Raw genomic sequence first — 23,340 nt, 5'->3', positions numbered from 1 at the left:
GTACATGGTAATGCCAAATATAAGGGATGTTTTCCTTGCTAAGCAACATACACTAAATCTTGCTTTCTTAGCACAGTCCATATGATGGTATTTTTTTACTCTGGACATCATAGACATTTTTTCAAAGTTTTCATAATTTCCTTTTTGGTGATTCACTATACTGCCCTTTTGGTTTAAAAACTGAAAGGATAGAAAAGCTGAGTTATTACCGGATAAATTTATTTGAACTGTATCAAACCCAACCCTTTGCTTCGTTTATACCATACATTCCACTTTCTTTGTTTTTCTTCTTAGAATTAAGTAATTTTTTGTATTGAAGGTAGTTTTTTAATGACCACTGGGCAGGAAAATAATCAACAGAATAATTTAGAATGCTTTTCTTTGGTCTTAAGAAGTTCTGTTACAAAACATTAAATACACTTATTACTCTTGGGCCTGTGGAAGTAGTTCAGTTGGTAGCGTACTTGCCTTAACATTTATAAAGGTCTGGATTCAATCCCCAGTACCATATAATACCAGATGTTGTGGCATGTATCTTTAATCATAGCACTTGAGGTGGGAGTAGGAGTTTCAGAAGTTCAAGGTTATGCTTGGATACAGTTTCTGTCCAGCTTAAGCTCCTTACCCCCCAACAAAATGTCTCTCATCTCAATTATAAAGTCACATTGTTTGTTTCATTATTAAAATTCATAACATAGCTAGTTTTCCATATTTCTTATGTTACATATGTATAATCTCTTGTGCAAGGGATGTGGTACATCAGACATGTCTTTAAGTTGCATCTGGTAACTAGTATATAAACGTAAAGTCATAGTATAATTCTAGGAGAAAGACAGAAATGGTCTTGAGAAGTCGTGTGTGATAGTACAAGCCTATTCAAGCATTCATGAAAATCTGCACTTCCAGCCTAACCTATACTATATAGTTAGACAATGCCTCAATAAAGGAAGGGAGGGAGGACTTTGAAAATTACACTTATGACTTAATCAAACCATGGACAATATATTTCATTTGTGTTATGTAATTGGGCTCCTTTGTAGATGAGACATGACAACAGTGAAGATCGATCAGGTTGGAATGGAAACCAATCTGAAGAGAGACAACCACAAATAGAGGGAAATCAAGTTTCCTTCAGGAGATTTCATGACCACTCCCAATCTCGTGGTCGCCCCATTAACAGATCTCATGGCCGACACTCCAGATCTCCTAGCCCCTTCAGGAGAGCACCTGTCCACTCAGATAGACCATATCATGACCACTCAGATAGACCCCATCTTGACCACTTTGATAGACCTCAAGATGACCACTTAGATAGACCCCGTCATGACCATTCAGGTAGACCACATGACCACTCAGATAGACCCCGTCATGACTACTCAGTTAGATTGTATCATGACCACTCAGATAGACTCCATCTTGACCACTTGGATAGACCCCAAGATGACCACTTAGATAGACCCCGTCATGACCATGTAGGTAGACCACATCATGACCACGCAGATAGACTCCGTCATGACCACTTGGATAGACCTCAAGATGAACACTTAGATGGACCCCGTCATGACCATGCAAATAGACCATATTATGACCACTCAGATAGACCCCGTCATGACCATGGAGCTAGACCATATCATGACCATACAGATAGACCTCGTCATGACCACTCAGATAGATTCCATCTTGACCACTTGGATAGACCCCAAGATGACCACTTAGATAGACCCCGTCATGACCATGTAGGTAGACCACATCATGACCACTTGGATAGACCTGAGGATGAACTCTCAGATGGACCCCGTCATGACCATGCAAATAGACCATATTATGACCACTCAGATAGACCCCGTCGTGACCACTTGGATACACCTGAGGATGAGCTCTCAGATGAACCCCGTCATGACCATGCAAATAGACCATATTATGACCACTCAGATAGACCCCGTCATGACCACTTGGATAGACCTGAGGATGAACTCTCAGATGAACCCCGTCATGACCATGCAAATAGACCATATTATGACCACTCAGATAGACCCCGTCATGCCTACTTGGATAGACCTGAGGATGAACACTCAGATGGATCCCATCATGACCATGCAAATAGACCATATTATGACCACTCAGATAGATCTGAGGATGAACTCTCAGATGAGTCCCGTCATGACCATGCAAATAGACCATATTATGACCACTCAGATAGACCCCGTCATGACCACTTGGATACACCTGAGGATGAACTCTCAGATGAACCCCATCATGACCATGCAAATAGACCATATTATGACCACGCAGATAGACCCCGTCATGACCAGGCAATTAGACCATATCATGACCACTCAGGTAGACCCCGTCATGACCACTTGGATAGACCTGAGGATGAACTCTCAGATAGACCCCGTCATGACCATGCAAATAGACCATATTATGACCACTCAGATAGACCCCGTCATGACCACTTGGATAGACCTGAGGATGAACTCTCAGATGAACCCCATCATGACCATGCAAATAGACCATATTATGACCACTCAGATAGACCCCGTCATGATCAGGCAAGTAGACCATATCATGACCACTCAGATAGACCCCGTCATGACCAGGCAGGTAGACCATATCATGACCACTCAGATAGACCCCATCTTGACCGCTTGGATAGACTCCAAAATGACCACTCAGATAGACCCCGTCATGACCATGCAGGTAGACCACATCATGAATACTCAGATAGACCATATCATGACCACTCAGATAGACCCCATCTTGACCACTCAGGTAGATTCCATCATGACCATGCAGGTAGACCACATCATGACCACTCAGATAGACCTTATCATGACAATTTAGATAGACCACATCATGACCACTCAGATAGACCCCGTCTTGGCCACATGGGAAGAGCTCGTCTTAGCCGTGCAGGGCTAGCTCGCCGTGGCCAGAGAGGGAGAGATCATCTTAATCACACAGGGCTGGCTCTTCCCAACCATGCAGAGAGAGCTCATCTAAGCCACACAGAGCTAGCTCATAGTGGTCACAGAGGAAGAGCTCGTCGTGGCCAAAGAGGGAGAGCTCGTCCCAACCGTACAGGGCTAGTTCGTAACAGCCATGCTGGGAGAGCTAATAATGACCACTTAGGGAGACTTCATCGTGGCCGTGTAAGGAGAGCTCATAACAACCGTACATGGAGATCTCGAAGTCTTGAAGAGAGATATCGTGGTCAAAGAGAAAGATTTGGAAGAATCCAAACATCACCGGAATCTGACCCTGAAATTGACAGGTAAAAACAAAACCATGATTTATCAATGTTAGTACAATGTTTTTAAGGATATGGAAATGTATAGGCATGCATTCTATTTCTGTATCTTAATAACTAAATATGTATTTTCCTAATTCAGAAATTGTTCCAATTCAGATTATTCGAATTATGTGGCTCATGGTGTCAACTGACATCCACATGAAGTACCTAAGTTTGTATTCCAGTTTCTGACCTTTCCTCTGAGGGCTACCCAATAAAGAAAGTTGTTTACTTGGTATCTAGTTAGTTTTCTTTGCATCTTTCAAACTGGTAGGCAAAGTAATGTAGTGACAAATTATGTTAAATTGATAAAATATAATGATAATGAATTTGTTTCCTTCCTTAATCTCCTTCCTAAGGAGTTATAAAAGTCTTTAGCAAATAATATATATGTGTGTGGGTTGTTGTTGTTGTTATGCCCAAGGCCTTGTACATGTTAAGCAAATGATTTACCTCTGAGCCACAACCTCAGCTGAGCAAATGTGCCTTTGAGCAGCTCATTTTCTCCAAGCCCACTATCTAAAGTATGTGCTGTCTTCAGCAATAAGGTCTTACCTTCAAATTATGCAAAGCAAACAACGGCAACATCAATAGCCTATACTGTTTTGGCAGTCTCTTCTACTCCCATGACCAACAATTGAAAGGGAGGTTTCCTATGCTTAACCCTGGGGTTTTTTTTTAGATTGTCTATGATCCTTGTGGGGAGCATTGACACTTAAAATGGCATAACTTCATTCAAACTACATACATATTTTTAAACATGTTTATGTATATTTTAAATATATATATACTTCAGGAGCTCAAAATTACTATGTTTTCCTATGACTTTATTAAATATTCTTAGTGTTAATTATTTTTCCATCCTTCTCTCTCTGTATTTCCTCCCCACTTTTCAGTTAAATCCCCAACCTGTTTTCTCACTTTCCCTTTCACAGCACCAATGTCCTACTCTAGTCCTCTCTAGAGCACCTCTTCCTCCCACTGTGGCTTCTTTGTTTTTTTTTCCTGGCTTCTGAGGTTACTCAAGGTTATATATTCTCACCTAAGAATTCAGAATATCCACAAAAATAGAGAACATGCAGCATTTGTCTTTCAGGGTCTGGGTTACCCACTTGGCATATTTCTTAATCCCATCCATTTACTTGCAAGTTTTCTAGATGCAACATATAGCTAGTAACTGGTTATTCTACATTTCAATATCATAAAGAGAATTAATTTGAAATGTCTCCTTAAAAATCTTAGGGGGCTAGAGAGATAGCTAAGAATTTAGAATACTTGATGTACTAGCATGAAAACAAGACTTCGGGTCCCTGAACCTACACAACAAACCAGGTGTCCTATACAAACCTGTAGCCCAGTTGCTGAAATGGGGAGAGACAAGACTATTCAGTGGGACTTGCTGGCTTCCAGATTAGCCAAGAAAATGCAAGCCCCAGTATCAGGGAAAAACTTGCCTCAAAACAATAGGTGGAAAATGATTGTGCCCTCTTCTGGCATCTCCATGTGTATACAGGAACATGTATCAATACATAGTCATACTCTGACAGAGATGCATGCATGTATACATACACACACACATACACACATACATACATACATACATAAAATTAAATAAATCATTCACAAATGTTAACTAATCTGTCAGTGATACGTTTTAGTAAAAATTATTTTTCTGAATTTTTACCCTTTGTGATGAATACCAGAACTTCTACAATAAGAGAACAGACTGAATACTTATTTGATCAGGAACGGCACAGAAATGAGCTAATTAATCTGAATGGAGGGGTAAGTGCAATGCCTTCTACTTTCTACCTCAAAAGTCTGTGTGGTTTTATGTATCATTTTCATTTAACTAGGATTTCCTCTTGTGTCTTTTTTGCTTCTTTGAAAATTTGGCATTTATTTATATTAATGATTATTTTCATGAGTTTAAAAATAAATTAACAATATCAATGTATAAGGAAATCCATAGATCATATTATATATGCTTACAAAAATTCTTTCCAATCTTCTAGTATAATTGCTTGTAAGTTTTCTGCAAGATGTTAAGACGCCTAAGATCCTAGCATTCAGGAAGTTCAGACACAAAGAGCTTAAATTCAAGACAATCCTGTGCTACATAGCAAGATCCTGTCTGAAATGAACATAGCTCAGTTAGAAGAGTGTTTTTGCCAGGCATGGACTAGTTAGTCACTGCTTTTGATCACCTACACTGCATAAACTCAAGCATGGCAGCACACACCTGTAATCCCAGCCTTTAATTCTGCTCTCCCTGCCTCTGCCCACTAAGTGCAAGGCTAACAGGTAGGTGCCATCATGGTCAGTGTCAGGTTCTCTTCCCCCACCCCTACCTCTACCACCACCTCAGACCTCTGTTAAACAGCCTATTTACTTGTTGGTTGATCTGGGCCAACTAACATTTGTATGAAGTGATTATCCTTTCTTCTATTTAGCTGTTATCACTTACAAAGTAATTATAATAACAAGAGACATAAGTTGATGGTTTTAAAGCATCTAATTTTATCAAAAATCTGGAAGCTCCCAATTGGTATAGAAATGACACTTAATAAAACTAAATGACTGGAATAGTACAGTTTTCTACTTTAGCTGTTACAAAGACCATCAGTGTCTCAAGTTTGAATATACAAATTTTGAGACAACCCTTTGTGGATTTTTTTGGAACTCTGATACTACCTTAGATCCAGATAAATAATGTTTGGACCCAGGCCACATCAAGATTTAAGAGTATTTCTCTAGGTCACTACTACAGGGCCTTGGGGAAGTCACTTGATTATTCTCAACTGCAATTTTCCAGCATATTTAGAAGGCTTAAACTGATTTATCTCTAAGGGCACACTGCCTTTGACATTCTTGCATCTGTGTACAATATCAGAAATTGAATGGTACACTTGTAAGGTCAGCAAGAGTGAAAGACAGAAATGGGACTGCATGACCCTGTAACTGCACAGGCTATATTTGGGAAAACACATGTATCAAGGATATCTCTAGTTCAAGAAACTGGAGAGCCTGTGGTCCTCTTAGACATGAGTACACAGTATAGGAAAGTCTTCCCTTTTGGCCTGATATTGGCCATTGCTGAGTTACCAGTCAGTGTTCAGTTAAACAATGTCAGAGGATCAGTATCTGGGGGGGGGGGGGGCGGTGTTGGAAAGCATAGGGTAAGCAAGAATCTAGAAATGCAATTTAATTTAGTTCTAGGGATTCAGTCACTTTAGTTTGGCAGTTGTCATAGTTAACCAAGGTGGGAAAGGTTTACAAGATGGCAAAGGCCAGAGCTAACAATATTAAGAATCAAACAAAGGGATTATTGTCGTTTAAATGCTAAGAATTGCAACTTATATTAAAAAACAAAACACCTTGTGCTGATGTCATTTCAATAATTTGTTTCAATTCTTTCCATTTAGCTGATAGAAGAAGGCTACAGCTCTGATCAAAGTGACGAAAGTTCTGACAGGTAACTTTAGATGAACTTTGTACAGTTCTTAAGAGGAAAATATGAAAACTGACATTGAATATAACATCCATCCTAGAGCCTTACAATCTGACCTTGAGAAATTGCAAAAAATAATTAACAAATTGCAAAAAATAATCCTAGTCAGAATTAGAAAAGTCTTAATTATAGCAGCCTGGCTTGGTTTTATTTTTATTTAAGACTTTTATATGTCATACTCTGATGATATATCTTCAATATCATTGAAATTGCATCGAAACTGGATATATCTCTCTACAGGAATTGTCACTGGAAAAATCAAAACTATTTGGATTTTTTCTTTATTTCAATTTTTTAAATTTTTATTTTAATTAGAAAAAAGATTATTTTACATGTCAATCCCAGGTCCCTCTCCCTCCCCTCCAACTAACGCCCCACCTATCCCATACCTTTTCTGCACCCCAGGGAGGGTGAGCCCTTCCACAGGGGGTCTTCAGAGTCTATCATATCCTTTGGGATAGGGCCTAGGCCCACCCCCTTTTGTCTAGGCTCAGGGAGTATCCCTCCATGTGGGATGGGCTCCCAAAGACCATTCCTATGCTGGGATAAGTTCTGATCTACTACAAGGGGCCCCATACATTTCCAAGGTCTCCTCACTGACAGCCACATTCACGGGGTCTGGATCAGTCCCATGCTGGTTTCCCAGCTATCAGTCTGGGAACCAAGAGCTCTCCCTTGTTCATGCGAGCTGTTTCTGAGGGTTTTACCAGTCTAGTGTGGACCTCTTTGCTCATCACTCCTCCTTCTCTGCAACTGGATTACAGTTCAGTTCAGTATTTAGCTGTGGGTTTCTGCTTCTACTTCCACCAGCTGCTGGATGAAGGCTCTAGGATGGCATATAAGGTAGTCATCAATCTCATTATCAGGGGAGGGCATTTAAAGTAGCCTCTCTTCTGTAGCTTATATTGTTAGTGGTGTCATCTTTGTAGCTCTCCATACATTTCCCTAGTGCCTGATTTCTCTTTAAATGTATAATGTCTCCCACTATTATAGTATCTCTTAGCTTGCTCTCTTTTGTTCTTCCCGCAACTCAACCTCCCTGCCCCATCATGTTCTCCTCACCCCTTCTTCTCCCCTTCTCATTCTCCTAGTTCCCTCTCCCCTCCCCCCATGTTCCCAATTTGCTCAGGAGATTTTGTCCCTTTCCCCTTCTCCAGGGGACCATGTATGTGTCTGTCTTAGAGTCCTCCTTGTTTACTAGCTTCTCTGGCAGTGTGGATTGTAGGCTGGTATTCCTTTATATCTAAAATCCACATATGAGTGAGTACATACTATGTTTGTCTTTTTGTGACTGGGTTACCTCGCTCAGAATGATTTTTTTTAGTTCCATCCATTTGCCTGCAAATTTCAAGATTCCACTGTTTTTTTATTTTGTTTTGTTTTTGCTGAGTAGTACTCCACTGTGTAATGCACCACATATTTTGATTAGTTTATACATATTATATGAGATAAAATACATTCAGAAACATTAAAAATATGTATACTTATAAACATTGGTGTAACCAAAACTCAAGTAAATAAAACCATAAGCATTGGTAATCTCCCTAAAATATACTTTAACAGGTACCTCTTTCACATGTACTCACCATGCTAACATCTGTGTGAGGTGTTGGTTTATACACTTTGCTGCTCATTTTTCCTCATTTTTGGATTTATTCATACTCTAGAATGAATTCTTTACTGTATGTATGCATTGAAAATATCTTCTAACATTTGATACTTTTTCTATAGTCTTTGATGAATTGGTGTTTTAACGCTTAAGGTTGTTTTAAATAAAAGCCATCTACTAAACTTAATATATATTAATTTATATTTCATGCCATTTGTTTTTTATTTTAATTAAAAAGAAGATTATTTTACATGTTAATCCCAGGTTGCTCTCCCTCCCTTCCTCCATTGCCCGCCCAGCTAATACCCAACCTATCCCATACCATATCTTCTCCCCAGGGAGGGTGAGGCCTTCTGTAGGGGGTCTTCAAAGTCTGTCATATCCTTTGGGATAGGGCCTAGGCCAACCCCCTTATATCAAGGCTCAGGGAGTATCCTATGCTAGGGATAAGTACTGATCCACTACAAGGGGCGTCATAGATTTCCAAGGTCTCCTCAATGAAACCCACATTCAGGGAGTCTGGATCAGTCCCATGCTGGTTTCCCAGTCTTTTTGTTACTGGGTTGCCTCTCTCAGAATGGTTTCTTCTAGTTCCATCCATTTGCCTGTGAATTTCAAGATTCCTTTTTTTTGTTTTGTTTTGTTTTTTCTGCTGAGTAGTACTCTCTTGTGTAAATATACCACATTTTCTCTATCCATTCTTCAGTTGAGGGGCATCTAGGTTGTTTCCAGGTTCTGGCTATTACAAATAATAATGCGATGAACATCGTTGAACAGATGTCTTTGTTGTATGAATGGGCTTCTTTTGGGTATATGCGTAATAGTGGAATTGCTGGATCTTGTGGTAGACTGATTCCCATTTTCCTGAGGAGTTGCCATGCTGATTGCTAAAGTGGCTGTACGAGCTGGCACTCCCACCAGACTCCTCAGTCTGTTTATACGGTGGATTACATTGAGAGATTTTCGATGTTGAACCAACCCTGTATCTGGGGGATGAAGCCTACTTGATCATGGTGGATGACTTAGGTTTGCCAGTATTTATTGAATATTTTTGCACCTATGCTCATGAGAGATATTGGTCTGTAGTTTTCTTTCTTAGTTGTGTCTTTGTGTGGCTTGCGTAGCAAGGTAATTGTAGCCTTGTAAAAAGAGTCTGACAGTGAACCTTCTGTTTCTATTGTGTGGAACTATTTAAGGAGTATTGGTATTAGCTCTTCTTTGAATTTCTGGTAGAGTTCTGTATTGAAACCATCTGGCCCTGTTTTTTTTTTGGGGGGGGGGGACTTTTATGACTGCTTCTATTTCTTTAGATGTTATAGGTCTGCTTAAGTTGCTTATCTGTTCTTGATTCAATTTTGGTAAGTGATATCTATCCAGAAAATTGTCCATTTCCTTTAAATTTTCAAATTTTTTGTGGAGTACAGGTTTTCAAAGTATGACCTGAAAATTCTCTGGATTTCCTCAGTTTCCGTTTGTTATGTCCCCCTTTTCATTTCTGATTTTGTTAATTTGCATGATCTCTCTCTGCCTTTTGGTTAGTTTGAATAAAGGTTTGTCTATCTTGTTGATTTTCTCGAGTTACATTGATTCTTTGAATTGTTTTCTTTGTTTCCACTTTATTGATTTCTGCCCTCAGTTTGATTATTCCCTAGGGGTGAATTTGGTTCCATTTGTTCTAGAGCTTTCAGCTGTGATGTCAACTCTCTGGTGTGACTATTCTCTAGTTTCTTCATGTGAGCACTTAGAGCTATGAACTTTCCTCTTAGTACTGCTTTTAAAGTGACCCATAAGATTGGGTATGTTGTATCTTCATTTTCATTGAATTCTAGGAAGTCTTTAGTTTCTTTCTTATTTCTTCCTTGACCCAGGAGTGGTGCAATTGCACATTGTTCAATTTCCATGAGTTGGTAGGTTTTTTGCATTTGTGTTGTTTTTTAATTCTATTTTTAAAGCATGGTGGTCTGATAAGACACAGGTGGTAAACCAATTTTTTTGTACCTGTTGAGGTGGTGCCGAGTATGTGGTCAATTTTAGAGATGGTACAGGTGGATGCTGAAAAGAAGGTATATTCTTTTGTGTTGAGATGGAATGTTCTGTAGATGTCTGTTAATCCTAATTGGGTCATACCTTCTGTTAGTTTCTTTGTCTCTTTGTTAAGTTTCTGTTTGCTGTCCAGTGGTGAGAGTGGGGTGTTAAAGTCTCCCACTATAACTGTGTGAGGTCTTATTTGTGATTTGAGTTTTAATAATGTTTCTTTTGGTACCTTTGTATTTGGGGCATAGATGTTTAGAATTGAGACTTCTTTCTGATGGATTTTTCCTGTGATGAATATGAAATGACCTTCTTCATCTCTTTTGATTAATTTTAGTTTGAAGTCTAATTTTTTAAGATACTAGGATAGCTACCCCCAGCTTGTTTCTTGGGTCCATTTGATTGGAATAACTTATCCCAACCCCTTACTCTGAAGTAATGTCTGTCTTTGAAGTTGATGTTTCTTGTATGCAGCAGAAGGATGCATTCTGTCTTTGTATCCAGTCTGTTAGCCTTTGTCTTTTTATAGGCGAGTTAAGACCATTAATATTGAGGAAAATTAAGGACCGTTGAGTGTTTATTCTTGTTTGTTTTTCATTTGTTGTTGGTAGTGGTATTGTATGTGGATTTACCCTGCTTTTTCTTTTGGGTTTTCGTAAAGTGGGATTATCTATTGCCTATGTTTTTATGAGTGTAGTTAATTTCCTTAGGTTGGAGTTTTCCTTCCAGTACTTTCTGTAGGGCTGGATTAGTGGTTACATATTGTTTAAATCTGGTTTGTCATGGAATATCTTGTTTTCTTCATTTATAGTGATTGAAAGCTTTGCTGAGTATAGTAATCTGGGCTGGCATCTGTGTTCCCTTAGAGTTGGTAGAATATCTATTCAGGTCCTTCTGGCTTTCAGAGTTTCCATGGAGAAGTCCGGTGTAATTCTGATAGGTTGCCTTTATATTCCTTTTTCCTTTGCTGCTCTTAATATTCTTTCTTTATTCTGTATGTTTGGTGTTTTAATTATTATGTGACAAGGGGACTTTCTTTTGTGGTTCACTGTACTGGGTGTTTTCTTTTGTGGTCCACTGTATTGGGTGTTCTGTAGGCTTCTTGTACTTTCATTGGCATGTCTTTCTTTAGGTTGGGAAAGTTTTCTTCTATGAGTTTGTTGAATATGTTTTCCGCACCTTTGAGTTGGGTTTCTTCATCTTCTTCTATACCTATTATCCTTAGGTTTGGTCTTTTCACAGTGTCCCATATTTCTTGGGTATTTTGTGTTACAGATTTATTGGACTAAAGATTTTCTTTGCTTGATGAATTTATGTCCTTTAGTTTATCTTCAGCGTCTGAGATTCTGTCTTCCATCTTTTGTATTCTGTTGGTTATGCTGGCATCTGTGGTTCCTGATTATTTACTCAGCTTTTCTACTTCCAGCATTCCCTCAGTTTGTATTTTCTTTATTGTCTCTATTTCAGTTTTCAGGTCTTGAGCTGTTTCCTTCAGCTGTTTAATTGTATGTCCTTGATTTCTTGGATCTTTTGGTTTGTCTTTCCTTCCATTTCTCTGAAGGATTTTCTCTTTTCCTCTCTTAGGGTCTCTATCATCTGCATGAAGTTGTTTTCAAGGTTGCTCCCTTCTGCTTCATTTGTGTTGGGATGTTTAGGTCTTGCTGGTATAAATTCCTTAGGCTCTGGTGGTGTCATACTGGTTTTCCTTCTGTTGGATGTGTTCTTATATTGTTGTCTTCTCATCTCTTCTTCCAGTGGGTGCAATTGGTGTCTCTTCATTTCCTGGTGTGTATAGGTCCAAGGTTCTTTTCCGGTGGGTGCAAGAGGGTCCAATATTCTGATGGGTCTCAAGGTGGGTGCAGGAGGGTCTGAGGCACTCGCTCTCCAGGTGGGTGGGAGCGGGACTAGCACAGAGATATCAGCAGACTCTGGGTTGCTTGGTCCTCAGGGGCCACGTCAATCTGCCTGTAGACCCCAGGACGGTAGTTCCCAGAGTGGGCAGCCGGAAGTTGGCCCCAAGGCAGGAGCTGAAGCAGCTCACCTCTGCCCTGAGTGGGGCAGGAGTAGCCCAGCGATCTCAGCAGACTCGGGGTTCCTTGGTCCTCAGGGGCTGAGTCGATCTGCCTACAGACCCCAGGACGGGAGTTCCCAGAGTGGGCAGGCAGAAGTTGGGACATTATTTCAATTTTAAGATTGGAAGCTCTTCTGTGTAATAACAGGGTCTGCTAGGCGAATATCAACATCCTGTTTTAGCAGCAATAGTAGCAAGGCTTATCCTGTGATGGTTCAGGGAGGCAAGAATTCTGTGTTCCTTTACTCTTTCTTAGATCTTAGTTGATATAGACTCCTGTAACAAAAACCAGTCAAAATGCAAACATAAGCAAAACAGACATTTCTTAACATGACTACCTGCTGTATGTGTAGGAAGTAGTGATGGTCCCTACCACAACAGCAGACTTGAACAAGGCCAATTTTGTACTTAAATATCATCCTCCCTGAAACAAACAAAGATGCAGGTAAAGGCCTGCTCAGGGAGATGGTCAGGATAAGAAGGGAAAACAAGAGCTGCATTTATTGCTTTTCCTTCTCTTCGTGGGGCAAAAAGGGAAAATGCTTATAAATAGCGATTGCCTTTGAAGATGTACATTTCTCTCATAAAAGGGTGACTTTTACTTTTTCATTTGGTTTCTACAGCTGCCCATGTTTCTTGTGTTTCTCAAAAGGATTAGTTCAATATAATGATTATAGAAAAGGCTAATTATGGATGGTGTATTTTGGCCTCTTGCACTGGAATTTAGGAGTTGGTCTTTTTTGATGGTATTTGTGGGTGGCTGTCTAAAACTCATTCAATGATGGTAGGGGAATTTATGCAAGTGGGAAGGAGAAAAATGTTGCTATGCTACCTTTGAAATGGGTGTAACCAAAGATACATGTGCAATAACTGAAAGTTGTTAAGTAAGCAGTTTTATATTCATAATTTAGTTTAGCCCTAGAATTCCTCTGTGGTAAGGTATTAGCATTTCCATATTACAGAATGATAGATTGAAACTGAAGAAAGCGTAGTTGTTTTTTTCTGGTACTACTGGTGGTCAAACCTAGGATGATGTGCACACAGGATGTAAAAAGACTTATCATTGTGTCGTGGAGTTCCACTCCAGCCAAGGAAAGTAGTTTTTCTTTTGATTTTTAACTTTCCCAAATTATACAAGTAACAAAAGTGTGAAGGTACATTCAAACACAGTTTGTGTTTCTACAAAACCTATGGGACTGGGCACTGGTGGTTCACACTTTTAATTCCAACACAAGGGAGGCAGAGGCAAGTGGATCTCTGTGAGTTCAAGGACAGCCTGGTCTATAGAGCAAATTCTAGGACAGTCAGAGCTACACTGAGAAACGCTTTCTTGAGGGAAAAAAAACCCTATGAGATTTTATTGTTCTGTATTGCCTTTCCACAACTACAAGTACAGAGGAAGTTTAATTCTTGGAATGCTAGAATATTCACTTTCTTTTGTTGCTTAAACAAATACAATGGCTGTGGGCAGTGGATTCAATCTTAGGAAAAGGATAACCACAATCAGGGAGCAAGAGTGGAAAGAAGTTTATTACTTGAATAGTAAGTGGTTTAGGAAATAATTGGGTATATTTGATAGTTCAGAGCCTTTCTTTCTCAGTTCTTGGTGAGCTTAGCTTTGAAGGGCTAGAGTTTTGGAAAACACAAGAGCCACCAAAGCCAATGACTTTCTAATTCTTGTCTTACAAATTTGACAAGTGCAGTTCATGAGCCACAGAGGGCATATTATAGGAAGAACGGGTCTCCAGGGGCAGGGAACTGTCAAGGTGCTACTCTGGGGACATTTCAGAGGTATAAGCAAGTAAATATGATGGTCAGTCCAGTAGGTCACCCAATAGGTGGCATCTAAGCACCTCCTCTCCGTCTCAGGCATTTCCTCCTGCAGAGCTTCCAGGCAAGCCTAAGAGGTAATAAGAAACCAGGAAACAGAACTGACTTCTGATGTTCTTGGCCTCCAAAAAGGACATTCTTAGTACTGCTGTTTTGGAGGCTAACGCATACGACATGCTCAAGCAGAGATCACATATCATATGTTTAACAAAAACACACTGCCAACTGCCTCTAGGTGGAGAATTTAGCACAATAATAAGTAAAGTATACTCAAGGTCAACTGGAATGAATGAGTCACGGATTAAAGTTTCTCTAAGAGCTTTAGCTAAAACAGTTGCTCAACATACAGATTTGAGAGCTGAGGGCATTCAAAGATCAGTAGCCCTATCACCACACTGCCACCACATACACTTGGGAACTTGCCCCACAATGTCCCTGCCTGTCATTTATCTTTACCACACACAGCAGCTTAGAATAGGACCCATCCATCATCTTCCAGATTGGCAGGTCAGATGACAAGGTTTGCTTGTCTGCTAGACTCACATGTCTGAAATCATGGTGCTGCCCTGGGTGCCCTCTTACTAGAAGGTTCTGGAGAGGTACCTACTTCCAAGATCATTCTAGTGGTTGGCAGAATCTAGTTTCTTGCTGCTTGTCAGCCAGAGTCCATTCTTCAAAAACAAAACCTGAACTACCCCACTCCCCGTCTTGTAAGATGCCAGTTCCAACTTCAACACAACCCGCACATACATCTCACCCAAATCATCACCTCCTCACTGTCAATTACCCTGACTTCCACTTTTGGCCTTGTCCTCTGATTGCATTAGGCTAACCCAGGTGCATGGTATTAGAGGAAAAAAGAAAAGGCCAGAAAGAATGCAACAGCAATTTTTTGAGGATGTTAACATTGAAGGACTCAGTAGAGCGCTTGCCTGGAATTACATAGCCCTGAGTTTGATGTCTAACACTCACTGTAAAAGGAAGGGAGGAAGGCAACAGTAGGGAGAGAGAGAGAGATGTATGAAGGGAGAAAGGAAACTATTGTATGTGTAATTATTCATTGAACTCTCACCCCCCCCCAAAAAAAAAACAGTGTTTGGTCCACTCAAAGCCTAATAGGAACAATATTTATATTGTTAATAGTTGTTACAGAAAGTACCTTGTTTCTATAGAACTGCTGACTACAGTAACTCAAGTAATAATATCAAGACAACTACACAGCATTTGGACATTTGCTGTGTTATAGTAAAGTGTGACTACATATGATCAACCTATTCCCTGATACTATTTTAGCTACCCATTAAGAAATTCCTCCTTGGATTGGAGATGTACTGCTTGTCTAACATGTAGGAATCTTGATTCATTCCCTAGAAGGGCATAACACCAGGCTTATTGGCCAATGCCTGCAATGCCAACGCTCAGGAAATGGAAGCAAGAGTTTCCAAAGTTCAAGGTCATTTTCAACTAATTAGGCTACATGAGATGCTGTCTCAAAAAAAAAAAGTTTCTTTTTGTTGTGCTGTTTACTGACACAAAGAGCCATTGTAAGACAAAAGATAAACCAGACCCATGAGCAGCCATCCGGGAGGCACTTTATGGAACACACCTTTGCAACATGGCGCAACAAATGTTACAGGAATTAAAACTGGCTTTTGTATTAACTTCTATATAACCAGACTGCCCTTAAACTCAAGATCCTCCTGCCTCAGTCTCCTGCTTTAGGGAATTCTAGGTTTGCGCTATCACATTGACTTTTTGTTCACTGTTTTACTTGGGATTCTTACCGTGAGGAAAATGGAACTCAGGGCTTCACACATGCTAATCATGTGTTCTACCACTGTTCTGTACCCTTAGCCCTTACAAAAATGTTAGCTTCATGGGTATGAATAGGCTTCAAACTGGCCTAACAGGCTTAGGATTTTATCCACTATCCAAGAAGTAATAGAAATGGGGAAAGGGAATGTTACACTTAGTTGGGACTCAGAAAAATAGGTAGTCTTAGTGGTGAAAATAGAACGAAGCTGTTTTCTTTGGGTTTTTTGAGACAGTCTCATAGTGCCAACACTGGCCTCAAACTCTATTGCCAAAGATATTCATCAACTCCTGATTGTTCTGCCTCTACCTACTGAGTGCTGGGATTATAAGCATAGCTTTTAATGATTTTACTAAGTTATAATTTTTATACTATGTAGTTAAACTACACAGCTCTGTGGCTTTTGGTAGACTAAGAGATGTGTTGTCTTCCTCATTGTATGATTTTAGAACATTTTTACTGTCGTCCCTACAACTTCATAGTGTTTATGAGTCACTCTTCATTCAGACCCATGTTCTCCTCATCCTAGTCTAAGGCAATTGCAGTTCCATTTTCTTCCTACAAAATACAGTATACTTAAGAGTAAAACTGGATTCCTATCTAGCAGGTAAAAACTCTAAAGATGTGAAGGAAATTAATAATAGTAATAATACCTAAGGTTAGGAATATAGTTCAGTGATAAAGCTCATACCTTCTTTTAGACTTCTAGAAATAAGACCTACATACAATTAAGTTGAAGGCCTCAAAGTTGGTCATCTGATTAGTGGCCACTATCTACTTGTTAATTATTATGCTTTGTGGCCACTATCTACTTGTTAATTATTATGCTTTAATTAACAGTTTATGGAGACCTGAAGTTGATGCTGAATTCCTGAATGGTAGATACACCACAATTAAGACTATTCCACGTCACCCAAAAGGAGTACGACTGAGCTTCAATATTGGAGCACGCAATAATCGGGTACTTACGATACTATTGCACAACTATTTGCTCACTAGATGTTGAGGAAGCCATGTTTATTTTAGGTCAACTTAAAATATATAAGGTTATCTTTTACATATAGGAAACTTGTGGATGTCTTAATACACAAGAAGTCTTTTCCTATCTTCTTCCTTTGTGAAAAACAGGAAAGTTGGGAAAATAAGCCAACCTTAATTATTTATACTTAACGTCTGTCTGTTTGCCTGCCCCATCCCGTGTGTGTGTGTGTGGGTGTGTGTATGTGTGTGGGTGTGTGTAGGCCAGATGCTGATCTCTGGAACTAGAGCTACAGGCATTAATGAGCCACCTGATGTGGGTGCTCAAAAATAAACTCAGGTCCTAACTGCTGAGCCATCTCTCCAGACTTTCAAACAAACCTCAGTCATGGCATGAATTAGCCCACACTCCTATACAGTTACTCCCGTAGCTGTATTAAGTCTTAATATGATGCTCACAAAGAAACATCCACCCATGTTTACTTGAAGATGGAGGTTACAACCACTTTGCCCCAAATAAACACATGGATGCTATATTAATTATAAAACTGTTGGCCAGCTGTGTGTTGGTGGCACACGCCTTTAGTCCCAGCACTCAGGAAGTAGAAGCAAGTGGATTTCTGTGAGTTTGAGTCCAGGCTGGTCTATAAGAGCTAGTTCCAGGACAGCCTCCAAAGCCACAGAGAAACCCTGTCTCAGAAAACGAAAATGAAAACAAAAACAAAAATCTGTTGGCCAATGGCTAGGGCTTCTTACTGGCTAGCTCTCTCTTAATTATTAACCCGTAACTACTAATCTATGTATTTCTATATGGCCTTATCCGCCAGAGAATGCCTGGTGCCTCCTATCTTCCCAGTCTCTACATGGTGTCTCTCACTGCCACTTCTCTTGCCTCTCCAGAATTCTCGTCTCCTAGCCCCGCCTGTCTTCCTGCCTCTACTGACCAATCAGTATTTTATTCATCAACCAATAAGAGAAACATACACAAAAGGATATCCCCCACCATTCATTCACTAGACTATGTACTAGAGCAAATAAGCAATCTAATACATGTCTAAAGACTTTTATAAGGGAATGAAATTAAAAGAATTTTCTGCCATTCCTCACTTAGCAATCAGCTGAAACAATCAAAGTATACCATTCCATCTGTGCTCTGATTATATTGTGCATAGAAGTCTGTAACTCATAAATAAGCCATGGTACTGTAGGAATTGAGAGATCAAGGACATGCTGAATTATATATCAAGTCTTAGAAAAACAAAGACAAGATAAAAGGTGTCTGTGTGTACATGTGTGTATATCGTAAGTGGAAAACAGAAAACAGTCTCTGTCACAGAACAATACTAACCCTGTTTCTGACTTAGCTTTTGAGGTGATGTTGAAAAGGGTATGTTTAAAAAATGAGGAAAGAAACTTGGGCTTTGTGACTATGTATATAAGATGAAACTGGAATGAAGTCTGACTTGGCAGTCTCTGAAGTACTCCAGTCAGCTGTAGACCAGTAAGACCAATAGGAAGTTGCTTGTACCTAGGACTGCTGTCATATATTAGATTGTCAAACCCTGGATTATGAGGCATGCATTTCATGCATTTGAATTCCAGCATGTAGAAGAAAGTCTGCCCTTCATTCGACTGTGAAAGCATATTGCTACTTGGTCTTTGTGGTAATATGCTCTTCCATACTCTTCCGTTAAAGCTGTTTGATTCTGCTGTTTAGAATGGATGGACTAACTAGAGACCTCAGGACTAAACCAAGGATCAGGCAAACTACCTATGATTCTAGAGTCTCAAGGAGAGCTTGTGCACATTCTTCAAACAGACAGATTTCACCCCACCCCCACAGAATCTTCTTAAACCACCCCCTGGGTGATTCTTTGCCCTTTAACTTATTCTCATACAGAGAATTGAGGTACCAGAGCTTCACACATATGAGGCAAGAGCTCTGTCATGGAGCCATATTTCCTGCCTTCTCACTACCTTGTTTTTTGTTTTTGTTTTTGAGACAGTATCTCACTGAGTAGACCGGGGTAGCCTAGAACTGACTATGTAGATTTGGCTAGCCTCAAATACATAGAGATCTGCCTACCCTGGTTTTCCTGAGTGCTGAGACTCATGTGTCACTGTGCCTGGAAGTACATTTTTTTCAAGGCAGGGTCTCACTAAATTGCCCAAGTTGACCTTGAACTGTCTCTGTAGCCCAGTAAGACTTTTAACCCTGCCTTCACCAGCAGACCTAGCTGCCTAGTGTTCTCTCTCTCTCTCTCTCTCTCTCTCTCTCTCTCTCTCTCTCTCTCTCTCTCTCTCTCTCTCTCCTCTCTCTCCCTCCCACCCTCTCTTTCTCTCTCTCCCCCTCCCTTTCCCTCTCCCTCCCTCCCCCTCCTGTTCCTTTTTTTTTTTTTGAACTAAGGGTCGCACATAGCCCAGGCTGACTCCTGTATTATAGCTGAGGATGACCTTGAATTCCTGGCCTTCCTGCCCCCACCTCCCAAGGGCTGGAAATATAGGTGTGTGCCGCCAGGACTGGCTCCCTAGTCTATTTTTAATAACCCAAGTCAAGAGTATTTTGTTAAACTAACTTAAAGCTTTTTGTCTCTTTCACAGACTAACCTGTCTCTCCATACTAGATTCACCATACTGAGGACTTTGAGACGTGCCAGATTAAACAATATGAACAATGGACAAGGAAGACGGGAAGACTGAACTGTCCTTTCCTATTAGGGGTTAGCTGCTAATTGCACTGAACCATACTTAGGAGCATAAATATATTCTTAGAATGTTGGACTTTAGACTTATTATTGAAGTACTTTCTTAGGTAGGGTTTGATGCTAGGATTTTGTTGATACTAAGCACTTGGAAGTAAAAATTGTTTAGCACTGTTTGCATAAGAGAATAAGGAGATGAGCAAAAAGAAAGCTGGTTTAAGTGGGTCATTTTAAGGAAACAGCTATCTTTAGAATGATAAGGTTTTTTTCAATGTGAGAGAAAATATAATTTACTGTAGTCCTTAAGCTGTGGAACCTATATAGCTGATAAGAAAGTTCTCTACACAAAAACCAATCCCTGTTAGTAACTTTAACTATTGTATTGCTAAAATAGAAAACTTTTGTACTGTTACATTTTATAGAAATTGGTACTGTAACAGAAAGTGAAGTGTTAACATCTTCTGTTGTTGGTTTTATAAGCACATGAAAAATAATAAAGTGTATGAGCATTGGCATTTCTTTATTTATTTATTTCAGTGCTAGAACTAGAGCCTAGGGCCCTGGGAGTGTGAGACAGCTCAGCAGGCAAAGGCACTTGGCACCAAGCTTCATCCACATGAGATCACCCCTGTGTTCACGTAGTAGAAAGAGAGAAGTGACCTTTTTTTTCTTGTTTTTCTTGTTTTTTGTTTTTTCTTTCAAGACAGGGTTTCTCTGTGTAGCTTTGGAGGTTGTCATGGAACTCGCTCTGTAGACCAGGCTGGCCTCGAACTCACAGAGTTCTGCCTGCCTCCGCCTCCCGAGTGCTGGTATTAAAGGTGTGCACCACCAACGCCCAGGTGAGAACTGACTTCTACAAGTTGTCATCTAACCTCTTCCATATGTATGCCTGTACACAAATACACAAAATAAAAAATGTAATTAAAAAAAAAGAGCCTGGGGCCTTAAGCATCGTAGGCCATGGTCTACTACTCTGCTGTCTCCCCAGCTCAAATAATATTTAAATATAAATATGATTTTTTTTCCTGACCACTGATAATTGGAGTCCAAAGCAATAATGATCCTGATATGATAAATCAGCAAAGTATGACTTTGACCTCTCGGCCTCTGTGTTCAATTAACCTTATAGTTCTACATTCCACAAAGTGATGCTGTAATTATGTGGTATTTCTGTATAAGGCTGGTGCGATGGTTACTGTCAGTTCACCACTTGATGAGGTCCAGAATCAATTGGGAGACTGCTTCTGGGTATGCCTGTGGGGGGAATATCGTTAACTGAAGTAGGAAGACCCACCCACTGTGGGTAGCACCATTCCCTGGGCTGTGATTTCTACTGTGGGAAAAGTAGAAAATGGGCTAAACACAAGCATTCATAGCTGCTTCAAGTTCCCATTGCTGTGATTTCCTCACCATAACAGTCTGTAACCTCAAAAGGCCAGTTAAAATACACATTTTTTCTTCTCTAAGTTGATTTTACCACGGCAATGGGCTATTAAACAAAAAACAAAAAACAAAAAAACATTAAGTTGGCAGAAGGGAATGGATCTAGGAGAAGCTAGAAGTAGAGCAAGTGTGTGTGGGGGTGGTGAAAGGGGCTAGTGGCAAAATGATCAATCTACACCAGGTTTCTTCATTCTAAGGGCATTTTGAAGCCACACTACTCTAATTAGCCTTGGGACTAAAAAGTTCTCATCTCCAGGTCATTTGCTCTGTTAGGAATTGGAAATATAGGAGTAAAATAAATACATTTTAATAAATTGTTTTGAAACAGCACTTCATATAGCCACAGCTGACCTCAAGGTTGTTACATAGCTAGATTTGAACTCTTGCTCTCCCTGCCTCCACCTCAAAGGTGCTGTGATTACAGATGTATCCAAATGTGCCTAACTAAACAAAACAATTATTATAAAATTGTTTCCATGAGGCTTACATTCAAGGATATCGATTATCTGTCAGTCAGGTTCTGTTTGCCTCTCAGGGAGCAAGTGACTGTGTCAGCAATATTTGTTTAATTGTCAAAACTGATTGATGGAGCATCTCATGAGTACAGGCCAGAGACGCTACCAAAAAAAAAAAAAAAAGGTGCTACAATGCACAGCAGAGTCTTTCATGGCAAGGGATTATCTTGGCCCAAATGTAAGTCCCTGTTCAAGAAGGCAATGAAAAGTAAAATACAGAGTATGACATTTATGCATGTATCTTACATTTAGAGAGGCCCCTTTGTAAATAATAGAAATGTTTTTCGTATGCCTATTAAATTATGAAAAACAGAAATTACATATGCTCTGAATTACTACTAATAAATGACTAATGCATGAGGTCTGACATCCTTCGAGATGTAGAGGGTTGAAACTGAAGTTGCTTATGCTTTTAAACATGTTAAAATTTTATTATTTGTGTGTGTGTGTGTGTGTGTGTGTGTGTGTGTGTGTGTGTGTGTGTGTGTGTGTTTGCATGTTCTCAAGGGTGTGCATGCCATGACTCTCACGTGGAGGTCAAAAGATAACTTGGTGGATTCAGTTCATTTCCCTCCACTTTGGCATCTGGAGATGGAATTCAAGTCACCAGTCTTTTCATGGCAAGTTTTTTAAGCCCTGAGCCATCTCACTGGCCCCCCTCTAACCTTTAAAAAATATTATTTGGTCATGCTTTTGTGTGTTGTGTATGCTGAGTGTGGATGCATGGCCAGGCCTAGCTCAGTTCTCTCCTTCCTCTAGGTTCTAGGGATAAAACACAGGTCCTCAGATCTTCAGGTTTGGACTGCCAACTGCTTTTACCCACCGTGGAACCGTCTTGTTGACACCCCCCCCCTTGTTTTGTTGTTTTGTTTGGAGACAGGTCTATAACCCAGTCTAGCTACAAACTTGCTATAAATCCACAGATAACCTTGAACTTTTGATCCTCCTGCCTCTATCTCGTAGTTCAGTGCTATGATTACAGGTACTACAGGTCTGCAAGACCACAGCCAGCTTAATGCAATTCTGGGGATCAAACCTAACTCTATGCCTGCTAGGAAAGAATTCTACTGACAGCGAAAACACCAGCCTCTCTGACCTTGAAAATCAAACCAGAAAGCATCAATATACGGCACTGGGATTCAGACAAGATCTCTGAGATGCAGTTTGTAAAGAGTTCTTCCTGGTCAATTTCTGTCTCACAAATGGAAGAGTGTGGCTGGATCTTGGTGGCCAGCAGCATGAGATCCAACAGCTTCATTGGAGTCTACCGTCTACAAAACATGTCTTCCCTTTAGCATTCTGACTTCCAAAACTGAAATGCTTTGTCTGTTCAAAAACAATTACAATATTTGGTTTTTCAACCATAGTTCAAAGGTTGTAAGATTTAACATTTGTGCAAATCCAGCGGTAATAGGGTGTCATAGTTATCTCAATGATCCAGCAATATGGCGGCCATGAGTCACATGTGCCTTTATCCTGGTACTGAGACCACCATTGTGTTTAGTACTGCTGTAGTTGATAACTACAAACTGTTCAGCCCTGCCG

At 40.0% G+C, this 23,340-nt stretch overlaps 1 protein-coding gene across 6 annotated transcripts in view; it reads left to right on the top strand.

Moving 5' to 3' along the window:
- Nucleotides 1–20,352, top strand: part of LOC100756984 (sarcoplasmic reticulum histidine-rich calcium-binding protein) — a 114,047-nt gene extending 93,695 nt beyond the window's left edge. For 4 of the 6 annotated variants that reach the window (XM_027433608.2, XM_027433609.2, XM_035449899.1 and 1 more), the window contains 5 exons: nt 1,041–3,274; nt 4,996–5,077; nt 6,718–6,767; nt 16,998–17,118; nt 19,737–20,352. In XM_027433608.2, the coding sequence (XP_027289409.1) occupies nt 1,041–3,274; nt 4,996–5,077; nt 6,718–6,767; nt 16,998–17,118; nt 19,737–19,835 (2,586 nt within the window). In that variant the 3' untranslated portion in view covers nt 19,836–20,352. The remainder of the gene's footprint in view (nt 1–1,040; nt 3,275–4,995; nt 5,078–6,717; nt 6,768–16,997; nt 17,119–19,736) is intronic. The other 2 variants (XM_027433612.2, XM_027433611.2) reach the window with 2 other exon arrangements.
- The last annotated feature ends 2,988 nt before the right edge of the window (nt 20,353–23,340 follow it).

Source organism: Cricetulus griseus, chromosome X (assembly GCF_003668045.3).
Source record: "Cricetulus griseus strain 17A/GY chromosome X, alternate assembly CriGri-PICRH-1.0, whole genome shotgun sequence".
Classification (NCBI taxonomy): domain Eukaryota; kingdom Metazoa; phylum Chordata; class Mammalia; order Rodentia; family Cricetidae; genus Cricetulus; species Cricetulus griseus.
This window is presented reverse-complemented; position numbering and strand designations above follow the sequence as displayed.